This window comes from Gopherus flavomarginatus, chromosome 7, assembly GCF_025201925.1.
Source record: "Gopherus flavomarginatus isolate rGopFla2 chromosome 7, rGopFla2.mat.asm, whole genome shotgun sequence".
Lineage (NCBI taxonomy): Eukaryota > Metazoa > Chordata > Testudines > Testudinidae > Gopherus > Gopherus flavomarginatus.
In genome coordinates this window covers 87,318,001-87,340,783 of record NC_066623.1, presented here as the reverse complement: position 1 = coordinate 87,340,783, position 22,783 = coordinate 87,318,001, and the positions used below count along the sequence as shown (strand labels likewise).

General features: G+C 38.8%; 1 protein-coding gene across 3 annotated transcripts in view; it reads right to left on the bottom strand.

Annotated features, from left to right (window-relative positions):
• Positions 1-22,783, bottom strand: part of SYDE2 (synapse defective Rho GTPase homolog 2) — a 47,502-nt gene that overhangs the window by 16,018 nt on the left and 8,701 nt on the right. For all 3 annotated transcript variants that reach the window (XM_050962095.1, XM_050962097.1, XM_050962096.1), the window contains exons 3-4: positions 7,710-8,809; positions 3,831-3,957 (exon numbers count right to left, since the gene is read on the bottom strand). In XM_050962095.1, coding sequence (XP_050818052.1) covers positions 3,831-3,957; positions 7,710-8,809 — 1,227 coding nt within the window. The remainder of the gene's footprint in view (positions 1-3,830; positions 3,958-7,709; positions 8,810-22,783) is intronic.

Sequence of the window (22,783 nt, the reverse complement as noted above, 5' to 3'; positions counted from 1 at the left end):
TGTATTACATGCTTTACTCAGAGATGTCTGCTTCCATCCATGTGAATTCACATGATGCAACAACATTACTACTGGCTAGCTCCTAAAACCGGCAGCCCATTTTATTTTGAGCCACGAACGCATTTAATTGCGTGGAAGCCAGCGCCAGCCTCAAGAGCATTTCTCAGTCAAGACTTAATCATTAAATGTTCATTCCTTAGGCCTTGGAGAGCTATCAAAAGAAAATATATTCATAATGTTTTGAAAACAACAGTGCTCCTCAAATTTCAATATGGGCTCAAATAAAGCACTAGTCTTCAAAAAGAGCTAAGGTTTATGATTATTCATATTTTAGGGAACACATGATTTGGCTTATAAAAGTATAATCATATGCCTCAGCCTTAGCATTTTAAACACTACAATAAAACATTAAGAACCCTGTTCTTCAGCAACAAAGAGATAATGTAGGTGAAATATGCACTAACAGATACTTACATATAGGGTGACCAGACAGCAAGTGTGAAAAATAGGACAGGCTGGGGGGTAATAGGAGCCTATATAAGAAAAAAACCCCAAAATAGGGACTGTCCCTATAAAACCGGGACATCTGGTCACCCTACTTACACATAAGGATGGAAAAGTATGTATGATGCCTTTGATATGTCAGGAGGTATTAGAGGCTCATCAAAGACTGAACTGTTCAGATTGTAACCAGTGACAGAACTGACTACAGTTTGCGGAAGGTAACTATTCACTGTGCAGACACATACAGCAAGCCTGCCAACTGTTAGAGAACCAGTAAGCATCGTGAGTTTCAGAACTGCACAGTTGAAGAGATGCTGTAGCAAATAATTTTTAAAATGTGATTCCCTAAAATATGCTTTTTCTTCAGAAACAAAGCAGCATACATTTTATAATGTATAAAAGCATATCTGACTCTTGCTTAAAAACAAAGACCTCAAAATGGCATGCTTTGTACCTTATGAAAACAAAAGTCAAATGCAAAAAATTAAGAAGCTGCAGTAGTTCAAAACAAGAAGTCAGGAGTACAGGAGACCCTGCACATTTAAACAGACGTAGCTTAATAATCAAGAACAACAAAAGCATGCACCAATGTATTTTGCACAATTAAAGTGATCTTTTGTATTTATCCTAGGGTGACCAGACGTCTCGGTAAAATCGAGATTTTGGCGTCTGTCCCGCATCCTGACTGATGTTTGGTCGGGATGCAGTTTGTCCCAATGTTTCACACTCCTGGTTTTGTTTTTTTTGCTCGGTTAGCAGGACTCCATTTTGGGTGTTGTTTTTTTTTGTGCTCTGCTGGCAGGACTCTCCGCCCTCCATGTCCTGATATTTTCTTCATCCCATCTGGTCACCCTAATTTATCCACAGTACTGTGTGATTGTATTCGAAGGACCAGACTAGTTCAACTGCAACACCAGGGCTTTCTTTCTATACTTCGCACTATCCCAGGTCAAACCTGACCTTAAATCAATTATAAGAAATACTTGAAGTGGTGAGTTGCACAGGTAACTGGAATGCTATGAAATATTTAGGGTTGTCAATTTTGGTTGGCCATACTCCTCACAATTTCATCACATGACAATCTTTAACTAAAGATTAATCTTTAATTTCTGTAGACTCCAGGACAATCCTGGAGGGTTGGCAACCCTAGAAATATTGCTAGTTTTTCTGGGTGTGGCTATAAACTATTTCATAAGTCTCCCATGTGTCTGAATTGCTTCTGTAAATGCTGAAGGTTTATAGTATATGAGGCTTTATATTAAGATGCGAGATGCTATTTCAATTTTTCATTGAGCCAAAACTTGTCTCTGCAATACATGGGTTTGGTCATTACTCAGGGCTGGTCTACACTACGGGGAGAAATCGATCTAAGATACACAACTTCAGCTACGTGAATAACGTAGCTGAAGTCGAAGTATCTTAGATCGAATTACCTACCGTCCTCACAGCGCGGGATCGATGTCCGCGGCTCCCCATGTCGACTCTGCTACCGCCGTTCGGGTTGGTGGAGTTCCGGGATCGATAGGCACTCCTTCGGGAATCGATATATCGCGCCTAGATGAGACGCGATATATCGATCCCCAAGAAATCGATTGCTACCCGCTGATATGGCGGGTAGTAAAGTCGTAGCCTAAGTTACAGCCCACTATTAAGTGGTTGGTTTCTGATGTTTGACATAATTAAACTCGTTTCTATTAGTTAATTCACAAACCTAAGCAACAACAGTCATCTGCATTTCCAGTGCTTGTTTACAATGATCAAGAGCAACAGAGGACCATAAAGTCCTGAAAGAAGCTGGTCCTAAGAGCTATCACCACTTTTTTCTTGTGAATTTATTAAAAGAAGTTACATCAAAGAATATTTTTTAAAAGCTTGATGAGTGTTCATTGTGCAACCTTTCAAAATAAAGAATATATAATTAAATCCAATATCTTGCCTCTGGGAGTAGCCAGTAACTGGCATTGCTGGAGAAGACAAAAACCAACAATGAAACTAGCCAAGGTAACTATAGTAAATAGAGTTGGTCAAATTCTATTCTGCAAAGATATTATTTAGCAAACACCATAAAATTAATTGCATAAAATCTGCTGATAAAGTTTCTTCTATTCACCCACTCTTAGCAGTAAGTTACTTTTTTAAAATAGAAAGTTGACTGACAATATGTTGGAAATTAAAGTACCAAACAATTAAACAACACAATTGTTATTTCTTTACAAGTGACAGAGGGTGTTGTAGCACAGCAAAATTTGCACCGGGGCTATCGCATGCTGAGTAAATTTTCAAGCCCTGAATGTATATGAAGGAAAAACTCCATTCCAATTTCTGCAGGCAACTAATTTATACCACGAAGCCTGAAAATAGATTACTAATATTTGTTACGTAAACTAAGGTTAGTCATAAAATTATTCCACCTTTAAAAAAGCCAAAGATTCCTACTACTAAATGTTCCAGGTGAAATGCAGAGTATATACCACAAAACATTCTGGTTTATTTCCAGAAGGCTATCCAAACTAAGACTCTCATCATAAAAATTGTCTCAATTCTCCAAACTCTTACCAGGAATCCCACTGAGTGACAGGAATATGAACTACACAGACAGATAAGACTTTAGATAAAATGAGGCCCAAATTATTTTTCTATAAATGACCAACAAAAAAAAATGGCTAATTATTTCCCACTGCACACCTTGAATTTCTATGCACTATTCACTAATCTAGCTCCCACATAAATCAATGGAAGTTTTGCTATTGGCTTAAATGGGTGCAGGATCTGGCTCTAAGGACCCAATTCTACAAGGCCTTATGGACATGATTAACTTTCTGCATTGTGAGTAGTCCCATTGAAGCCAATGGAATTATTTGTAAAATTAGCACAAGGACTGGGGCCTAAGCTCATAAATGAGACAAGTTTCTTTGTACTCTCCCATGTGGCTATATCCACATGCTGTCTCTTCTCTTAAGATTGTAGGATATTTGGAGCAGGGACTGAGTTTTTGTTCTGTGCTTGAACAGCATCTAGCCCAATGGGGTATTGGTCATGACTAGGTCTCCTAGGAGCTATCACAATACAAAGAATAAATAGTTTTAAAGGTTTGGCACACCACGGAGACCTCCATTCTCTTCAAACCTTTATCCCTCTATCACTGGCACATCTCATTTTAACATGACAAAAGTTAGGATTCATCTTCCCTTTCTTGTTCAGCAAAATGAAGTGTAGCTAATGGATTGTCTGTGTTACTCTCCAATGAGCCATTTTAAAGCACAATTTTCTATATTTAGATAGGGATTTTTCATGGTATATATGAAGAACAAAAGTAAGTGCATTACCTGTTATCACATTAATATCTGGGTATTGGTTTTCACAGAGATTAACAGCCTTGCTATCCCTCTCAAACGCCTCTCGAAGCTCTTTCTTGACTGCTGCTGAACCACATAATCGGTACAGGCCTACAACCTAGAAGTGAAATCATGGCCACACTGTGACATATTACCCATTACGGAGCACTAAGTAGCACTACTCAGATAACTGGCAGGAAAAGAATGAGATTTTCACAATGTCTTCCGTTAAGGATGAAAAATATGCTCGCACCCTAAAACTTAAGTAAAAAACAAAAGCATATGGCAAAATCTTGTAACATCAAACAACAACATGTTATCACTACTGTATAATGTCTACAGTCTGGGTTATAATAGTAAACAAATAATAATGTTCTTGACAATACTGAAACTCAATCTCTTATCAGTTTGTTTCTATGGATGCAGCTAATATCCACAGCCACGCATATTGAACCATTATATCTTTGACAGAAAGTGATGTTTATTAACATATTGGTTTATCATCGAGTCACTCAGGAAGAGCACAAAAAGGCTTCCATGAACCCATAGCAGATGCTAGCAATGTTCTGTTTAAGAATAAATGTTTTAATAAACTCTATCTGATAAAAAGTTGCAGGACTTAGTGTTAAATATTAGTGTAAAGCAAACAACTCCCTCCCCAAAAGACTATTCATTTTTACACATCCACACATAAACCCTTCTTATTGACAAGGAATAGGAATAATGTCTTAACCACCTTCAATGATTTTTTTATAATCATTTGTAAAGGAGCACTAGAACAATAAGCTGTTATACAAAATGGAAAAAAATTATAAAAGGCTTTACATTAATCTAAGTGCTCTTTGCTGCTCACTGTCTAGTGGCTTCTTTAAAAAACAACTTCCACACTCATTTTCCTCTGTTGTGACACACAAACTAGAACTCTGATCACATTTACTCTTTATAACCACTGGTGAGTGGGTGTAATCTCAATGAATAACGCAAAGTTGTGCAGGTGAAACTGCAACCCTCTTGCTACTCTGCTTGTTCAGCTCACCGCTTTTGTGCTAGTGTAATTGTTTAATTCATCATACGTTAACTCATTTGAGTTTAAGCAGAAAATCATTTGGATTAGAAAAATCTGTCTTGGACTTTGTAAGGTAATTCTACAGATATTAGTCTACTGATGATTAATAGGCCCTTCAGTAAACAAGCTTCGTACCTATGAAACCTGGCCACAGATTATGCACATTAAGAAACAAGGCTATGCTGTAAATCAATTTATAAAGAAATTATTTCAATTTTATTTTGTTAAGTGAGTAATTTATATTGACACACTTGCTTTCACAGCAAATAACTACATCATTACCAATATTTAATTATATTTGATGATATATCCGCTGGGGTATCAAGAGACAACAGATGTACTCTAGCATCAGGAAACCAAGAAACAAATTTGAGAAGCGTTAAGATATTATACCAACATATACATTATTTCAAGATACATAAAAACTTTTATACAAAGCAGGAGGTTATATTTCCTAAAGTAATCTAACACATTCAGGAACATAGGAACGGTATCTACACACGATTATCATGCATCGAAGAGTGTTTGGCACATATACTTCCACACACTCTAACTTGATATAGTTATTATTTTAAAAACAACTTTGTATTTTGGTAACACCCATTCTTCCTACACTTCTCAAATGTTAAAGAAATAAACCTAAAACCACCTCTAAGAGTGAGAGAGTTATTTTGATCCCTATTTTACTGACTGGTAAACTGATTAGTTTGTCTAAGGCTACAGAGTGAGTCATGAGCACAACAGAGACTAGAACCCAGGAGTCTTATATTATATATGATGGCTTATAAAAAGGGGCATTTGTTTGACCATATGCTGATGGTCAAATAAGTTACCAGGATCCAAAACCCACTGATGTAAATGAAGAGTTAAGAAATGAAGGCAATGGATGTTACATCCATAACTGAAAGCAGAAATTAGCAATATATATGAAGTTATTCGACAAATACTCAACTATTAGCCATAAGGTTTTACTATCACAGCTTGTTAAATCATCCAGACACCAGTGACATTAGTAGAAACACAAACTTACATTCTGCGTAGTTCAGTAAGAAATCCAAGAAGTTTCATGTATAGATAGTCAAATGTGAAATTAGCATGCACTGTACATTTAATGTTCTCAGTCTTGTTTGTGCAGGTTGAAAAATTACTTTTCATGCTTAGAAGCACCAGGCACCTGAAGACAATTCAGATCCCAATTGTACAACGATCAGTAATGTCTTGATTACCCGATATCATCTGCACGACTAGGTTTAGCAAGCAAGTGCTGTAGAAAAACCGGAGTCTCATGATCAAAGTCAAAAATGGGAGTGGTGAAACCATTTGGCCCAAAACCATTCACCAAAAATGGCACAAATTTTAAAATGTAATAAACTAGGGCTTGTGACTACTTCTACACTGCAGGGTTCATCAAACAAAAATGCACACCTTGAATGAAAGCATGTGTCAGACGCTCCCAGGCCTCACAAATGTTATGGAGCACTATGTGAAAGTTAGGAGTACTTGTGGCACCTTAGAGACTAACAAATTTATTTGAGCATAAGCTTTCATGGGCTACAGCCCGCTTGTTCGGATACTCTGAAATATGTGAAAGTTGTTCTGCTAATTTCAATTAAATTGGCCAGAGGAGCAGTCTGCCATGAGAACTGTGCACCTTCCTTATGTTAGAAATTTTTTTCAGCAGGAAAGGATAGCTCAGTGGTTCGAGCATTGGCCTGCTAAACCCAGGGTTGAGAGTTCAATCCTTGAGTGGGCCATTTAGGGAACTGGGGTAAAGATCTGTCTGGGGATTGATCCTGCTTTGAGCAGGGAGTTGGACTAGATGACCTCCTGAGGTCCCTTCCAACCCTGACATTCTATGAATTGGAAGTGTTACTGGAAGATGAAGATATGATGCTCCTTTTAATACATATTTTACAACCACTAGACTTAACCATAAACTATACAAGATGAACAAAAGACACTGCTTGACACTACTAGATTGCAGAGTTAATCTTACAATTTTGGGGTCTCCCCATGAAGGCAGGAAAAAAGAAAGAAAGAAAGAAAGGAAGGAAGGAAGGGTGTGTGTGTGTGGAGGAAGACAACAACAGTTTTGTCTCCTTTTTGTCCAGCTGCCAGAGGGGTAGACCAGACTTGGCCTGAGAAGTTTTTAGTCTGTTTGAGGGCTTCCCAAGCAGTAGCTTGTGCTTAAAGGCAGACATGTTATGTACAGCAGCATAAATAAAATAAAGGCTAAGGGACAAATCAGAGTTGATCCTTCACATTTTGGCTTGTGAATGCATTTGCTAAATGGAAGTTTTGCCAAGATGATAGCACATAACTTTATTTTAGATGGCACAATGCCTGAATTGTGGGTGTTTGGGAATTTTACATTATATCTTTTCAACATGTACGCAGTAAAATGGTCTTACGGAATGAGCCATTGGTTGGAAGTCAGGAAGTGGTGAGTCCTAACCCCAATGCTGCCTTAACCGAGGAGTTATTCCAAGTGCCATGATCTACAGTTTTATTTATGTTCCCATTGTCCTAACACACCACTGGGTCTGAAGAAGCTGAAAATGCTGGTTCACCCAGCCTTATTGTTCCTCACCATGTTACAATGAACAAGGGGAGAAATTTGTACACTGACAGCAATAAAATGATGAGACCAAATAAGAGGAGAAGCAAAGAAAAAGAAAAAAAAAGACACACTGTGGAAAACACACTTATTGTACTGCCTTGCTCGTTGCTCAAATTCTAAACATAATAGTGCAAAAGAAAATTCAGCCACGATATAGGATAATTTTTTAAAGAGTTTACAGTACCTGGCAGCCTCTCTTTTCAATCTCCACAATACATTTCTGCATCAGAAGCGGTACCATCAAGCCCACATTTTCCTTCTCAACAACTTTTTGAGCATCTACTCCAAATATCACTGGCTCTCGATCTGCAACTAGACCATGAAGAGAATTCTCCCACTGTTCTATGAGAGTCAGTTTGACATAAATAAGTCCTCTGGGCTCCAGTTTGACAGCCAGCTGATGTGTCTTTGTCACTCGAAAAAGAGTGGGGAGAACCACTGTTCCATAACAGCAAACACGATTTTTCCGTGGGGTGGGCTCCCAGCTGAAGACCACTAGTTTTAAGTGCTGGGCATTTTCAATTTCTATGTTGAAAGTGTGGTCCATATCCAAAAAAGTCGTCCTGCATGTAAGCAAGGCTGTTCTTGCCTTGTTTACTGAATCTACCTGAATTGCACAAAAGACATCTTTCGAGTCCATCCGTGGTGGTTTCAAATCTTCAGCACCATAGAAGTGAACACTCATGAGCCCAGATATGTACTGGGAACATTTGGGTTGATCAGAAAAGCTGTAATGTCTAAAAGCATCAATGTCTATTTCAGGTTTATTGTTGTTACTTGGAAGTGTCTCTTTTCCTTTCCCAAACCTGCTGACAGAACCATGTTTTCCCGATTTTGCTATAAGTTCAGGAGAGTCTCCATCACTGAGGTAACCACCTTTACTGGAGGATTTGGAACTCCCACTGCTTTTCTTTTTGTAGCCGTGTTGCGACGAAACACTACTATCAAGATGGTAGCGACTTATAACATTCCTGCTAGCAGCTGCTGTTGCGTTTCCAGAAGATGGCAAAGATGTGGCATGGCTTGTATCCTGACAGTCACCTTTCAGCAAAGAAGAAGGATTATCTGAACTATTAGAGCCTGAGGTTCCTTTGATGCTCAGCTTCCTGCTGAGTTCTGGCAATTTTTTCATTTTCATTGAAAGTTTTCTCACAGTTCTAGGAGATTTTATTTTATCAGGGAAAGGCCAATTAATCGATCCTCCTTTTTTCAAAGGATTAGGACTTGGAGGAGAAATTTCTGTTGCTCCTGCCTCAGCCTTGTTTGCAGGTATGATTCCAGATCCTTAAAAAGAAAAAGAACAAAAACAAAATAGGAATGCATTTTTAAAGCTGCCCATTAACGGCAGATGGCAGCAACAAAAAATTGTGAACTATGGAAGAAGTTAGTCAATACTCAATAAATATGGGATCTACTTAGACAAATATTGTGCATCGCTTAGACAAACTGAAGTATTTCTGCACTTTGCTGACTTTTTCAGCCAAAAGTTGGCAGAGGACAGTCAGAAGCTTGCTTCTTCCCATTCTATTGAGGCTTTGCCTAACAAAACAGAATTGGTGCAAACAACATATGAACAATTCACTCAGCCCACCTACCTCTGTTGTACCCCATTTGTTTGTGTAATGTGTCCTCACGCAAGCTGACTTGACTGCTTCAACAGGGTACAGATGCCAGGTAGCCATGAGTTTAGATGGTAAGACTGTGGAGCACTACAGATACTCTCTCCTCTGAGTACTGCCACTTCCCTTAGACTACTCAGGAGAGCATACAGCCTGCAGTGCTCTGCAATGAAGTACTACAGAGGAATTCTCTTCAGTGCACTCATCTTTCTTCTTATTCTCATAAGAGCCCTGACTCTGTCACTGCAGCTGAGAACCCTGTTCCATTGTCTCCCCCTCCCTTCCTCTGAGTATCAGAACACTATTCCACTACAGTCAAATGGTCTTAAATACACCTTTCTCTTGGCAGCTACCCTGTCCCCCTCACTCTGCAATGACAAGGAGGAGACTGAATGCACATAAGAACAGCCATACTGGGTCAGACCAACAGTCCATTTAGCCCAGTATCATGTCTTCTAACAATGGCCAGTGCCAGGTGCCCCAGAGGGAATTAAGATAAAAGGTGACCGAGCGATCCATCCCGTCATCCACTCCCAACGAGAGGCAAGGGGCTCAGACCATGGTGTTGCATCCCTGAGCAACTGGGCTAACAGCCGTTGATGGACCTATCCTCCATGAACTTATCTACTTCTTTTTTGAATTCTGTTATAGTTTTGGCCTTCACAACATCCCTGGCAAAGCCTTGAGGGACTTCACCAGTTCCCTGGTGAACACAGATCCAAACCCCTTGGATCTTAAAACAAGGAGAAATTAACCATCCTCCATCCTTTCCCCCCCACCAATCCCTGGTGAGTCCAGATTCAATCCCCTTGGATCTTAAAACAAGGAAAAATCAATCAGGTTCTTAAAAGAAAGCTTTTAATTAAAGAAGAAAGGTAAAAATCATCTCTGTAAAATCAGGATGGAAAATACTTTACAGGGTAATCAAATTCGTATAGCTCAGAGGAACCCCCTCTAGCCTTAGGTTAAAAGTTACAGCAAACAGAGGTAAAATCCTCTCAGCGAAAAAGGACATTTACAAGATGAGAAAACAAAAATAAAACTAATCTGCCTTGCCTGGCTGTTACTTACAATTTTGAAACATGAGAGACTGGTTTAGAAAGATCTGGAGAGCCTGGACTAATGTCTGGTCCCTCTTAGTCCCAAGAGCGAACAACACCCAAAACAAAGAGCACAAACAAAAACTTCCCTTCACCAAGATTTGAAAGTATCTTGTCCCCTTATTGGTCCTCTGGTCAGGTGTCAGCCAGGTTTACTGAGCTTCTTAACCCTTCACAGGTAAAAGAAACATTAACCCTTAACTATCTGTTTATGACACTGCCTAATTATACTTTTGCATTTGACTTGCAAGAGTTTATACTCTTATTTTCCTCAGTAGGATTTAACTTCCAGTTTTTAAAAGGATGCCTTTTTGCCTCTATTTGCTTCTTTTACTTTGTTGTTTAGCCATGATGGCACTTTTTTGGTCCTCTTACTATGTTTTTTAATATCAAATAAACATTTAATTTGAGCCTCTATTAGGGTATTTTTAAAGAGTTTCCATGTAGCTTACAGGCATTTCACTTTTGAGACTGTACCTTTTAATTTCTGTTTAACTAGTTTCCTCATTTTTGTGTAGTTCCCTTTCTGAAGTTAAATACTAATTTGGTGGGCTTCTTTCGTGTCCTCCTCACCCCGCCCGAGGGATGTTAAATTTAATTAGATTATTGTTGCTATTACCTAGTGGCTCAGCTATATTCACCTCCTGGACCAGATCCTGTGCTCCACTTAGAACTAAAATCAAGAATTGCCTTTCCTCTTGTGGGTTCCAGGACTAACTGCACCAAGATGCAATCATTTATGGTGTCAAGAAACTGACTCTGCATCCCATTCTGAGATGACATGTATCCAGTCAATACGGGGATAGTTGAAATCCCCCATTATTATTGGGTTTACTATTTTTACAGCCTCTCAGGTTTCATTCCTCCCAAGAGTCTCAAGTTGTCCTGCCTCTTAGCTGCCAAAAACACTTTCCTTTTTCCTGGCACAATGCCCCCAAAACAGGCTTGGAAGTTAGCCAGTTCCCACGTGACCTTCACCTGTGAAATAGTGTTTCCCAAGGCTTAAACAAGTCACATCAACTGACACTTTGTTGAAGAATAAAAGCCTTCCATCATATCAGCAGTGGAAGGAGGCTAACGAGAAACATATATCAGAAAGGTGTCATGTAATTTTCTGTGCTGAGTGCACACATCTCCACACAAGCTCTTTACTCTATGACAGAAATCAGGACCTTCAAGGGAATACCAGTCTTAAAAGACAGTGGATCTGATTTTCTTTTCATTTTCACCAGTGTCAATCAGGAGTAATCCCACTGAAGCTAACAGAGTTACATCAGGGTAAAATTAGGGCACACACGAGAAGGGAACTGGGCCCAGTAATTCCAAGCTGATCAGCAGGAGTGAGATCATAGTGCTGACAATCTCTTCATTTTCAGTCATCTTTTTCTCCCTTGTAATATTTATGTTCCTCCTTGGTAGCAGCTACTACCATATTAATTCTGCAATTTGGATAACACAGCTGTCGCCACTGAGAATTTAAAACCATTTCACAAAAGATCACTAGCTATGGGCAACAAGAAAGACTGTACAAAGTGCACCTTCCTCCCACCCCACCACAACAGGAAAAGGTCAGAATACTAAAAAAAAAAAAAAAAAAAAAAAAAAAAAAAAAAAGAAATACCCAAACTTCTATTTTCTACAACTACAAAAACAGGGAAGTTTTAACTATCAATCTTGGTAATAAAATGCATGCTGATCCATATAAGATTAGATGTTACATAGCTTCTGTGCATACTCAACCTCTTTAATACACTTGCTTTTCTAGTTGGCATATTTGGTCATAACCATTGACAAAATTTAAAGCATAAATGACAATCCTTTGCTAATACAGGACTGGGAGAATCTGCAAATCAGCAAGTGTTGCTTACAAAGGATACTCAGTCACACTGTCACTTTTAATAAGATGTCTGCACCTTTGTTACTACCATTAGATTTTTCAAATGCTTTTAGCTTTAATTCATAGCACTTCACATAACCAAATGACTGTACAATCATTAATTGATCTTCACAATTCCCCTCTGCTAACCTGATTTACTTTTCACCATTTACAAGGTTAGTTTACTTTATACACTTCATTCAGCTTAAACAGTGAAATCACATAGGCTAGCTTCATTATTTTATTAAAACCTTATTCTTAATTTATTTTTGCAGATGTTACAAAAAAATCTAACTTTTGGGGACTAACTTGAGTATCATTTTGATAATTTTTACATATACAATTTTTTTTCCCAAAAAAGGTTCCTGATAGTAAAAAAATTTCCAGTTCTGAAAAATAGTGTATAAGATCTGTTTTCCAGCAGAATACATGAATTTTCTTGCTTCCTCAGTTGCTGTGTCCCATTGAAATAGTTTCCTTACAGGGAAAGAACTTTTTCTAGCATGCCTGCTGTGTTTTTCTGGCAAGCAGCTAGTAAGAAATGTGGTGTTTGATAAAACTGGACAAAGCTTTCCCTTGTACTGCAAATCACAGCGCAGTCCCACTGGTGGGCTGGCCTGAAGCATTCTATAGTAAGCAGTACCATGCTTTAGCCTGCTATCATTAATCTTCCCTTCCTGTCAGAAGTCTCTGGCACAGACTTAGAAAAGCAAGCCAACATATTAAACTTCTCTCAGTTTCATTAGAACAGAAGAGTCAATCTAACATTCTGACTTTTATGTGTCCAAATTCTGCTGTATTCAGCACTGAACAGTTAAAATGAAATATGTGGCTGAGTGAAACTTTAACAGTCAACTATTATGCAGGCCAGTATTTCAATGAGTATTAAGCCACATGTTTTTCCAGTAAAGCCAGGAAGTTGCTAAGGTATGCTCGTGATTTTCAGAACAGTATACTAAACAGCTTTTAACTATCTGCAGAATGTAACCTTACTACAGTCTAAATCTAACAACTTTTTACTCTGCAGTACAGATCACTCTATATGGCTTTCATGTAATATTGCTTAAGGAAATAAACTGCTTCTGGTTACCTATATAGTATGACAAATCATAGAATGTTGTTATGTAAACCCAATCCTAATTTCCTACTACCACCCAATCAGAATCTTATGATCATGCCTGTTACACTTGAAAAATATTCCGCAGGAAGTATGGCAGGAGGAAATTATATCTACGAAGCACCTGCTGTTTAAATGACTACCAAGGCATCACCATGAAAAAAACAAAATACTTTGTTTTACTGCACAACACACCAGACTTTTTCAGTAAGTTTGAACTTTTGCAAACAGTCAAGTTAAAATAATGAAATTGAAAGCCATTACTTATGTTTTCTATACAAATCAGCTTTATACACTTATTTGTTGGCTTCATAAGCATGAGAGAGAGAAAAAGATGTTTTTTGCAGAACAACTCAAATCAGAGATTTACAGTTTTATATTAGACTGGTTGCAAGTTTTCCTGGAAGGACACTATATTGAACAAAAATGACTTGGCATTGTACGTGATTACTTCAATGAGTTATTTACTGACTCTGATTAACAAAGCAAATGTTTAGGTTTGCGCAATAATGCAATTGAAAGAAGTTAAAAAGCCTTTTTCATAACTGAAAAGAAGCAAGTAGCCCATGGGAATTGCAGTACTTTATAAATTCAGATACTTTTCATCTCAGCTTTTTATTCAGAATCAGTGTCCATCAGTCCTTCAGGTTAGTCCTAATGAAATTACATCTACACAACTGTGCCCTAAGGGAATAAGGTAGCTCACTTTAACCTGGAGAAGAGAGCTTTTCTTCAGATTCTAGAAACTTGAAAGCTTCTCTCTTTCATCAACAGAAGCTGGTCCAATAAATGATATTACTTCAGCCATCTTGTCTTTCTATATAAATCTCTGTCAGACTGATTGCCAACAAGTTATATTATTTTAAAGGCATAATATTTGATTGCCCTGATTTACATGCAAGTTTTTCCTCCATTTTCAGATGTTTTAAAGGTGTAACATGTGCTTTAAAATTTACCAGAAAAAAATTGTAATTTTTTATAAGTAATTAGTTAAGGTGAATGGATAACTGGACAACAGGCTATTACAATTTTAAAACAAACATCCAAGTATATAACTCCAATGCAAACCTGAAACTACTACTGAAATAAAACTTCTGTTCAGTATAATCTTTTCCTATAGTTTTCCAGGAATACTTATCTTAGTAGGCATGATACATATAATCCTGAAAACATCTGTTTAAGTTCATATAAAGCTTTGTGGTACAGACACTACAGTTAAAACCATACCATTCTTCAAAAAAAAAAAAAAAAAAAAAAAAAAAAAAAAAAAGACAGCTTTTTCAGTGGCTTCTAACAAATTTTCCTTTACATTTGGATTTCTCATGCTTTTTCTCAGCCCATTGATGAAATCTGGAATGTTTATAAGCAAATCAAAACAAAAACATCCACATACAAAGCAATTCTGGTGTAAGATATCCAAGCCGGGGGAAAACCCCCCACACAGTATTCTTTTAAGTCATAAGCCACACAAAAATGTTGGGCCAGATCCTCTCCTCTTGTAATTGGCATCACTCCACTGAAGTTAATAAGACTACACTGATTTACACAAGCTGAAGATTTGGCCCATTAAGTCTTTTTATGCTCAGACAGCTCCAAACCTGTTTTGATGTAAAAAAGCTAAAGTATAAACAGCCTCTAATGAAGAACATGCGCTTCCCCAAATTTGAACAACATAGGTTAAGAAATAAGGACATTATGATTTCCGCCTACTTTGGCGAAATGAAAAGGAGACAGAAGGGAAAAACACAAAATCCTATTTTTTTTTTAATAAAGGAAGTGAGCATTAAATATATGCAAATAATTCAAATAAATGGAAAATTATTCCTTCTTTAAACCTATGGACTAATATTTTTTCCCCCTATGACAACTACCATTTTTTTATGAGATCTAGCTAAATGTTCTGGGCTCAATTCCTGCTGATGACCCAAAGTGTGGGAGTAAAGAGGTTGTTACAGGTTTAAAAATCTCCCCCTGCTGCTTTTATTAGGAGTTAAAAACCTTTCCTGAGAGGAGACTGTGTTCTGATAGCAACTAGGCTGTGATAAACCCGTCCACTCAGCAATCCTAGCTACCCACTGCCCCAATAGATTAAGAGTGAATTATTTTAAGTAGTCCGTAATTAAAGAGGTGGTGGCTAGAGTCTCCAGAGGCACATAATGCAAGTAAACTGGCTGAACTGCCTGCTCTTCCATTACAATAATGATTTTTGCTGAGCACCATACAGCTTAAGTAATATTTCACTAGAGGAAGAAACAGATGTATAATAGCAGTTTAGCTCACTAGCCAAACTTGAATGTTGAAAATCTACAAAACTAGGATGAGTTTGCTGCCAATTTTTCATATGTGAATGCTTCTCCAGCTCTCATACACCAGTCTGGAACATCTGGGTCAGTCACTTTATCCATATAAGTTACAAGCATGCCCTTCTGACCCCACCCTGCCTCCTGACAGACCCAGTTCTTCTTGTTAATTTCACAGTGTAAGATGCAAAATCAGTTCCTACTCCTTTGTGACAGCCAGGTCACAAAAAGGGTTATTTAGCACAAATCACAATCCAAGAAAGAGGGACATCATAGCTACTTCAACTCGAGCTGCTGGGTCTATCTGCCTTTTCTGCCTGTAAGGCTGAGCTGTCAACTGATGCCTGACATACACATATGACTAGGCCCTCAACCTTCGGAAGCTCTGACAAATCTGCTTCAAGTACACAGAAAAGATAGGAATCCCTCTTCCATCTGTAATTTATTGGAAGGAGGTGTAACACTTTCTTCATAAGTCACTTACAGGTTTAAACTAGTGTATATGGTGAATTCTCTGTAACTTGAAGTCTTTAAACCATCATTTGAGGACTTCGGTAACTCAGTTAGAGGTCTATTACAGGAGTGGGTGGGTGAGGTTCTGTGGCCTGCAATGTGCAGGAGATCAGACTAGATGATCACGATGGCCCCGTCTGATCTTGAATCCAACTTCCTCTGTTCTGCCTGACTTGGCTTCCCTCCTTTTGTTCTAGCACCACCCAAGAAAAAGATGGTACACAGTCCCATTTCCTTTGCAGAGTTCAACTACCTTAATTATCAGGGAGCTGTGGGGACAGCATGAAGCTTAGCACATCAAGATTGATGGTGTCCTATCAATACAGAGCAGTAGGACCTTTCTACAGCATCCCAGGCTAACCTGGTATTACAGTCACTATCCACAAGACTACCCACTAGGATTTTACACTGAGTCAGCTATCTTGGTATAAACACATATCTCTCCTTTTTTTAAGCAGTGAAGATGTTCCCAAAATCAAACAGTGACTGACCCAGAAGTTTCATCATGCTGTTATAACACAGATGGAGAATAGGAAAATGTACCTGTGCCTTACCTGAAAATTTAATTTCTTAGAGTAATGAGGCCCACATGACATTGGGTCTCCCATGTAGGCAGCCTTGGAGGCAGACCAAAACCTACCAAATCAGTGGCAGGCTAGGTAAGGCTCCTCCTCTGCCAGTTGAGACACTTCCATGGCCCTAGGCAAACTAACAAAATACATGGTAAGGAAAATTAAGCATTAAGACTAAACATGACAATCATCCTACAGAGCAAGATATTCATTGTATGAGAAGCTGAGTGCCAATTAATAATACCAATTAACAGCCAAAGGGGGGATGGATCTGTGGACCTCATTGCTCCAAAAAAGGAGATTTTCAGATAAGGGATACATTTTCCTATTCTTATTCATAATGAGGTCCACAGATCCATGACACTGGAATTTTCACAGCTGTGCCCACTGTGTGTGTGTGTGGACTATATACAGTCATATACAGATGGAAAGGGGTGGGGGTAACTCTTTCTTAATAGTTACTGAGATACTATAGTGAGGAGCACCCATGTACTGAAGGCAGCATCAGACAACGATAGCATGTTCAGCTTGTAGAATTTGGAGAAGGTGTGAACAGATGACCAGGTGGCTGCTTTCCACTTTTGCTCGTAAGAGGTCTTTCTGCCCATGAAGCTGCCATAGCTTTGAGGAAAAAGCTCTGCTATTAGAAGTTGGGAGTAAACTTTTTTTAAAAAAAATTTGTAATATATTTAGGGCCCTACCAAATTCACAGTCCGTTTCGGTTAATTTCACCATCATAGAATTTTAAAAATCATAAATTTCAGTTTCAGATATTTAAATCTGAAGTTTCACGGTATTGTAACTGTGGGGTTTCCAACCCCAAACAGGGTCCTGGGAGGGGGAGGGGTCGCAAGCCTACTGTGCGAGGGGGTCATGGTATTACCACCTTTACTTCTGGGCTGCCGCCTTCAGAGCTGGGCAGCTTCTGGCCAGGCACTGAGCTCTGAAGGCAGCACCACCACCAGGAGCAGTGCAGAAGTAGTAAGGGTAGCAATACCACACCATGCTGCATTCACTTCTGTGCTGCTTCCAGCAGCAGCGCTGCCTTCAGTGCTGGGCTCTGGCTAGCAGCTGCCACTTTCTGGCTGCCCAACTCTGTAAAATCTGGTCTTTCCTACAATAGTCAGATTTCATGGGGGAAATCAGATTTTTTTTACGGCCATGAATTTGGTAGGGTCCTAATTATAATTATATTATATACACACACTTTTATGTTTCTGACATACAATATCTTAGCCACTTGGAAATGGAAGATTTTGAAGCTTTCTTACCCTTTGACACTGGATAATAAAACATAAAAAGCATTTTCCTTTCTGATTTTCCTTCCTTCCTGAATATAGAGACTTTGAGAGCTCTGCAGACACCCAAAGTATGCCATAGTTTCTCTGTGGAAGGTACTGGAGCTGGACGGAAGGATGGAAAGATAATATCCTATGCTCTGTGGAACCTGGGGTTAATCTCCAACATTAAAACAGGGTTGATTCTTAGTACCACTTTCTTTATAGAAGGTGCAGCGATGAAGTTCCAGGAAAAGAGGTCCCAGCTCAGACAGTTTGCAAACTAACAAGACGGCTATCAAAAAGGTTGTGTTAGAAAGTAATTAAGACACTTTCACAATTGATTCAAATGGATCTGTAATGGCACTGAGAACCAGGTAAGAGCCGGCAAAAGAACTCTCCGTACTTCAGGAGGAGGAAGAAAAGATGCAACTCCAAAACAAACAAACAAAAACTTACCACACCCACACGATGCTGGACATCTGGATAAGATGAAATCTACTACTTGTCTGCTGCACTAAGAATGCTAGTCAAAGCAGCCACCTGACCTCTGAATGTCTGAACTGCATGACCTAGCCTGAGTCCGTCTTGAAGAAATTCAAGAATCTGCAGATGTGTGGATGATGGTAAACCTCTACCAGGCCCTAGAATACACTGAGTTAGTAGATTTATTAGTAGTAATAGTAGTTCCCACTTGGGATTGTCTCATTTTGGCCTGCTGAGCCAGTTGGCTATAACTTTCAATCTTCCCTTGGACATAAAGGGAGAGAACTGACTGCAGGCTCTCCTTTGCCCAAGTCATCAGGAGGTGAGCTTCTCTCCGAGGGACTGTAGAACTCATCGTCCTTTTCTGTTGAAATAAGACATTCTGCCTGTCATGATCAGCACAAGAGAAGAGCCCAGACATGGGAGCAGAGCCTCGAGACCTTATCAGATTGCCCTGAGCTCTTGCCAGCTTATCCTGTGCTTGCGCTCTGGTTTGGACTAGATCAGGGGTCGGCAACCTTTCAGAAGTGCTATGCTGAGTCTTCATTTATTCACTCTACTTTAAGGTTTCACGTGCCAGTAATACATTTTAACATTTTTAGAAGGTCTCTTTCTATAAGTCTATAATATATAACCAAACTATTGTTGTATATAAATTAAATGAGGTTTTTAAAATGTTTAAGAAGCTTCATTTAAAATTAAATTAAAATGCAGAGCCCCCCCAAACCAGTGGCTAGGACCTGGGCAGCGTAAGTGCCACTGAAAACTAGCTCGTGTGCCACCTTCGGCACCCATGCCATAGGTTGCCTACCCCTGGACTAGATCCTTGAACAGTCCTTGATCCCATGTGATAGTTTTATCCTTCCAGGCTTACACCTATGGCAGTAACTGTCTTGACTACTTGGCCTCTTGAAAAGCCTGCTTTGAATCTGCTCAGTCATCATGGAAAAAGATACATTTACTGAAGGGTGGATAAGAAATAATGGAGGGAGGGATAAGAGGAATCTCTGCAGTGGCCCAACGTGAGCACAGATCCGCTTGAGAGGGGCCCGAGTCTCCACAGAACAGGCACAGATCTCCCTGCAGGCACTCAATCAACAGTGCAGTGCAGTAAACACAGTGTCTGGCTTTCTGTGTCTTCGGAGTCTTCTCTGCCATGCTGCACTCTGCTTTGGTGAAGAGAAGGGATGGACTATGGGGAGAAAGGGAACCCCCTCTGCCAGCAAAGGCAGATGGTGACAACCTGGAGATTTAAAGCCATTTTTTAAGCTGCTCTGCAGCAGGGAGGTGTTGAAGCAGCAGACAAAAATATGGCAGTTTCTCAAAGGTGGCAGGATAGCTGTGACTCCAATGACAGACAGGTTTGGCCTGCCTCCAAAGCTGCATAGACAGAGACCCAATGTCATGGATCTGTGGCCCTCATTACAAGTAAGAAACATCATTTACAGGTAGCTATTCTAATGTCTTTTAGACCAAGACCCAACACCACAGCTTCAATTGTACTAGTATATTAAAAACCACCACCAAAAATTGTACCTAAATCTTCCAAAGTAACGTTTCACAATTCTGTGATGCAAACTATTATAAAGAGGTGTCATTTTTCAACATTTTGCAGGTTATAGCAGCACTGAATAAGCTGTACAGTTAGGGTTCACTTGTATACAATTCTATATTTTGAAATTTGAATTTTGTATATACTAATGTTTAGAAAAAAGGACTTTTCAGTCTATACATCATATGTACTTCTCCTTAAATGCAGGTCAAAAAAACCACTTATTTGCATCCACTAAAACTTTTTCCCTACAGATTCCAAAGCATCAGCTCACACTTCTAACTTAAAATCTAGGTTACTTTTAGAATGGATTACTTTATCATAAAGAATTAAAAGTACTTTAATAAGAATTTTATATTTGCAATTTTGATTTGTGGAAAATATAATATAAGTAAATCCAAATATTTAATATCTGTAGCTCAGTAACTGTTAAAATATTAAGCATGGCCAGGACTATGCATCAAGGAAATTAACTTGCAAATCCTTATTCACATGAATAGTACATAAGTGAGTAATCCTACTAATTCTGGAACTACTTGTATGAGCGAGAACTAAAAGCAAACAAGAATCTACAGGATTAGGCCCCAAGATACTGATACAGTATTTAAAGAAAAAGCCCATTCAGTACACTGTTTGGAAGGACTGCTGAGAAGTAATTAAATCCAAATGTTTATGTTTTACTAAAGAATAGTTTTCAAAACCATTGTAGCATTTTCAAGAAATTAAAACAAAATATTCAAAAACAATTGGTATCTCTGCTGAAAAACAGTCATAAAAACAATATCTCATTAATAAAAAGAACACCCTAACACTAAAAACCAATGATGTTATTAGGAACACAGATAAAAGCATTGTTTTTGTATTTAACCTATAGCAGTACCCTTTGCTCAGACATCTTCCTTTCCAGTAAAAGCAGACTTGCTAAACAGTCATGGGGCATTTGACAAGAGATACTGCTTGATGTATTTGAGCCTATGAAGATACAGACATTTATCTACTGCATAGCAATTGCTTGTGTAATTCAGACTCTGCCTTAATACAAATAAAGTTAAATCAGATCTGCTGCCCTTCATGTGGTAATTTTGTCTGGATGAACTGTCATTTTAAATTTGACTGAAAATAACAGTAGACACCTTAACTGGATTAAAAGAAGCACTATCTACTCCTCCACAATAAAGCCAATTACTTAACAGCAGGGACCCACTTCATCATCAATTAATCCAGTCAATGTGATCACTATTCAATGCACACAGAAAAAGAGAGCTGCTTTAAAATAGTTTAATTAACTCAATACAGAGTAAACTTCACAGGAGGAATACATAATCAATTTAACCAGACTTCAATATAGACACACGTTCAAAGCGCAAATTAATCTGAAGGGATATAACTGATTCTCCAACACGAAAAACTGTAACCAGTTTTGCCTAATACATAAAAGGGTTTAGTCCTTCAAAAAGAGCAAGTGACCCCTATTAATGTTGCTGAGAATCACATATGTACTGAGAGATTAATCTCTTAAAGGAGTCAAACACAGTTTGTAGGGCTAGTGCACTGGTCTGTTTGTAGGGCTTCCCTGCACTGGTCTGCTTATTCCGTCACATTTTGCAATCAAATGTAATAGTACCAGTTATTTAATACAGACTACAAAGCAAAATATTTTTAACTTGAATGGAAATTCTAGACCCTCACATACACTTCACAGCTTAAACACATACACACGCTTCTACCTCTACTACATTTCCAAACAAAAGCACAAAATGTGGGTTACTAGATGTGACAAGTATCAGAGGGGTAGCCATGTTAGTCTGGATCTGTAAAAGCAGTAAAGAATCCTGTGGCACCTTACAGACTAACAGATGTTTTGGAGTATGAGCTTTTGTGGGTGAATACCCACTTCGTCGGATGCATGACAGTACATCATGGCACAAATGGCTGGTTATAGAGGGTAAAATCTGTATGTGACCTAAGGGGCAACAGGATGAGTTTCAGAGCCTGAGCTTCAGCTGCAGGGAATGTCTACACTGCTATCTGTAGTGCTATAGCAAAAGCCCCAGCCTGTAGACCAGGGCTATGATTCTTGCTGACACAGCCTTTTTTTAAGCAGTGTAGATATACCCTAGGTGACTTTGTCTCCTAAATCCCATTTTCAACAGTGACTTAGACACTTGGGCAAAGTAACTTAGTACACAGACTTTTTATCTGCAAAGTTTTTACCAAAAAACCAGTAGTTAATCTTCACAATATGGCTATTAATATGCCCATTTTATACAGGGAAACTGAGGATGTCAAATTAAGTGACTTGTCCAAGGGGACAAAGTACATCAGAACCAGATCTGGAATTAGAACTCAGGAGTATCTTGTCTCCCATTCCTATGCTCAGATCACCTCTCTTGCTCACTCAATATGATACTACAAGTCAAGATTGGAAAGTTGCTTAATCTTGTCAATGAGAAGTTATTCCTTTTTAGGGGCAGACACCAACCTCAATACAATACTGAATTATATATTCAGTTGAAATAATAATTAAAACTGGAGTATAAAATGCTTAAGGTATGTCTACATTGCAAGAAAAGATCTGCAGCTGGCCTAAGTCAGCTGACTCAGGCTTCTGGGGCTCAGCACAGGGCTAAAAATATTGCAGTGTAGATGTCCAGGCTCAGACTAGAGCCTGGACTCTGGGACCCTGCTTGGGGGCAGGGTGGAGGATTGAGGAATGTCCCTGGGCACAGGCTCCAGCCCAAGGACGAATATCTACACTGCAATTTTATAGCCTCACAGCCTGAGCCTGCTAACCCAGGATAGCCACAGGTCTTTTATCACAGCATAGACATAACCATTGATGAACA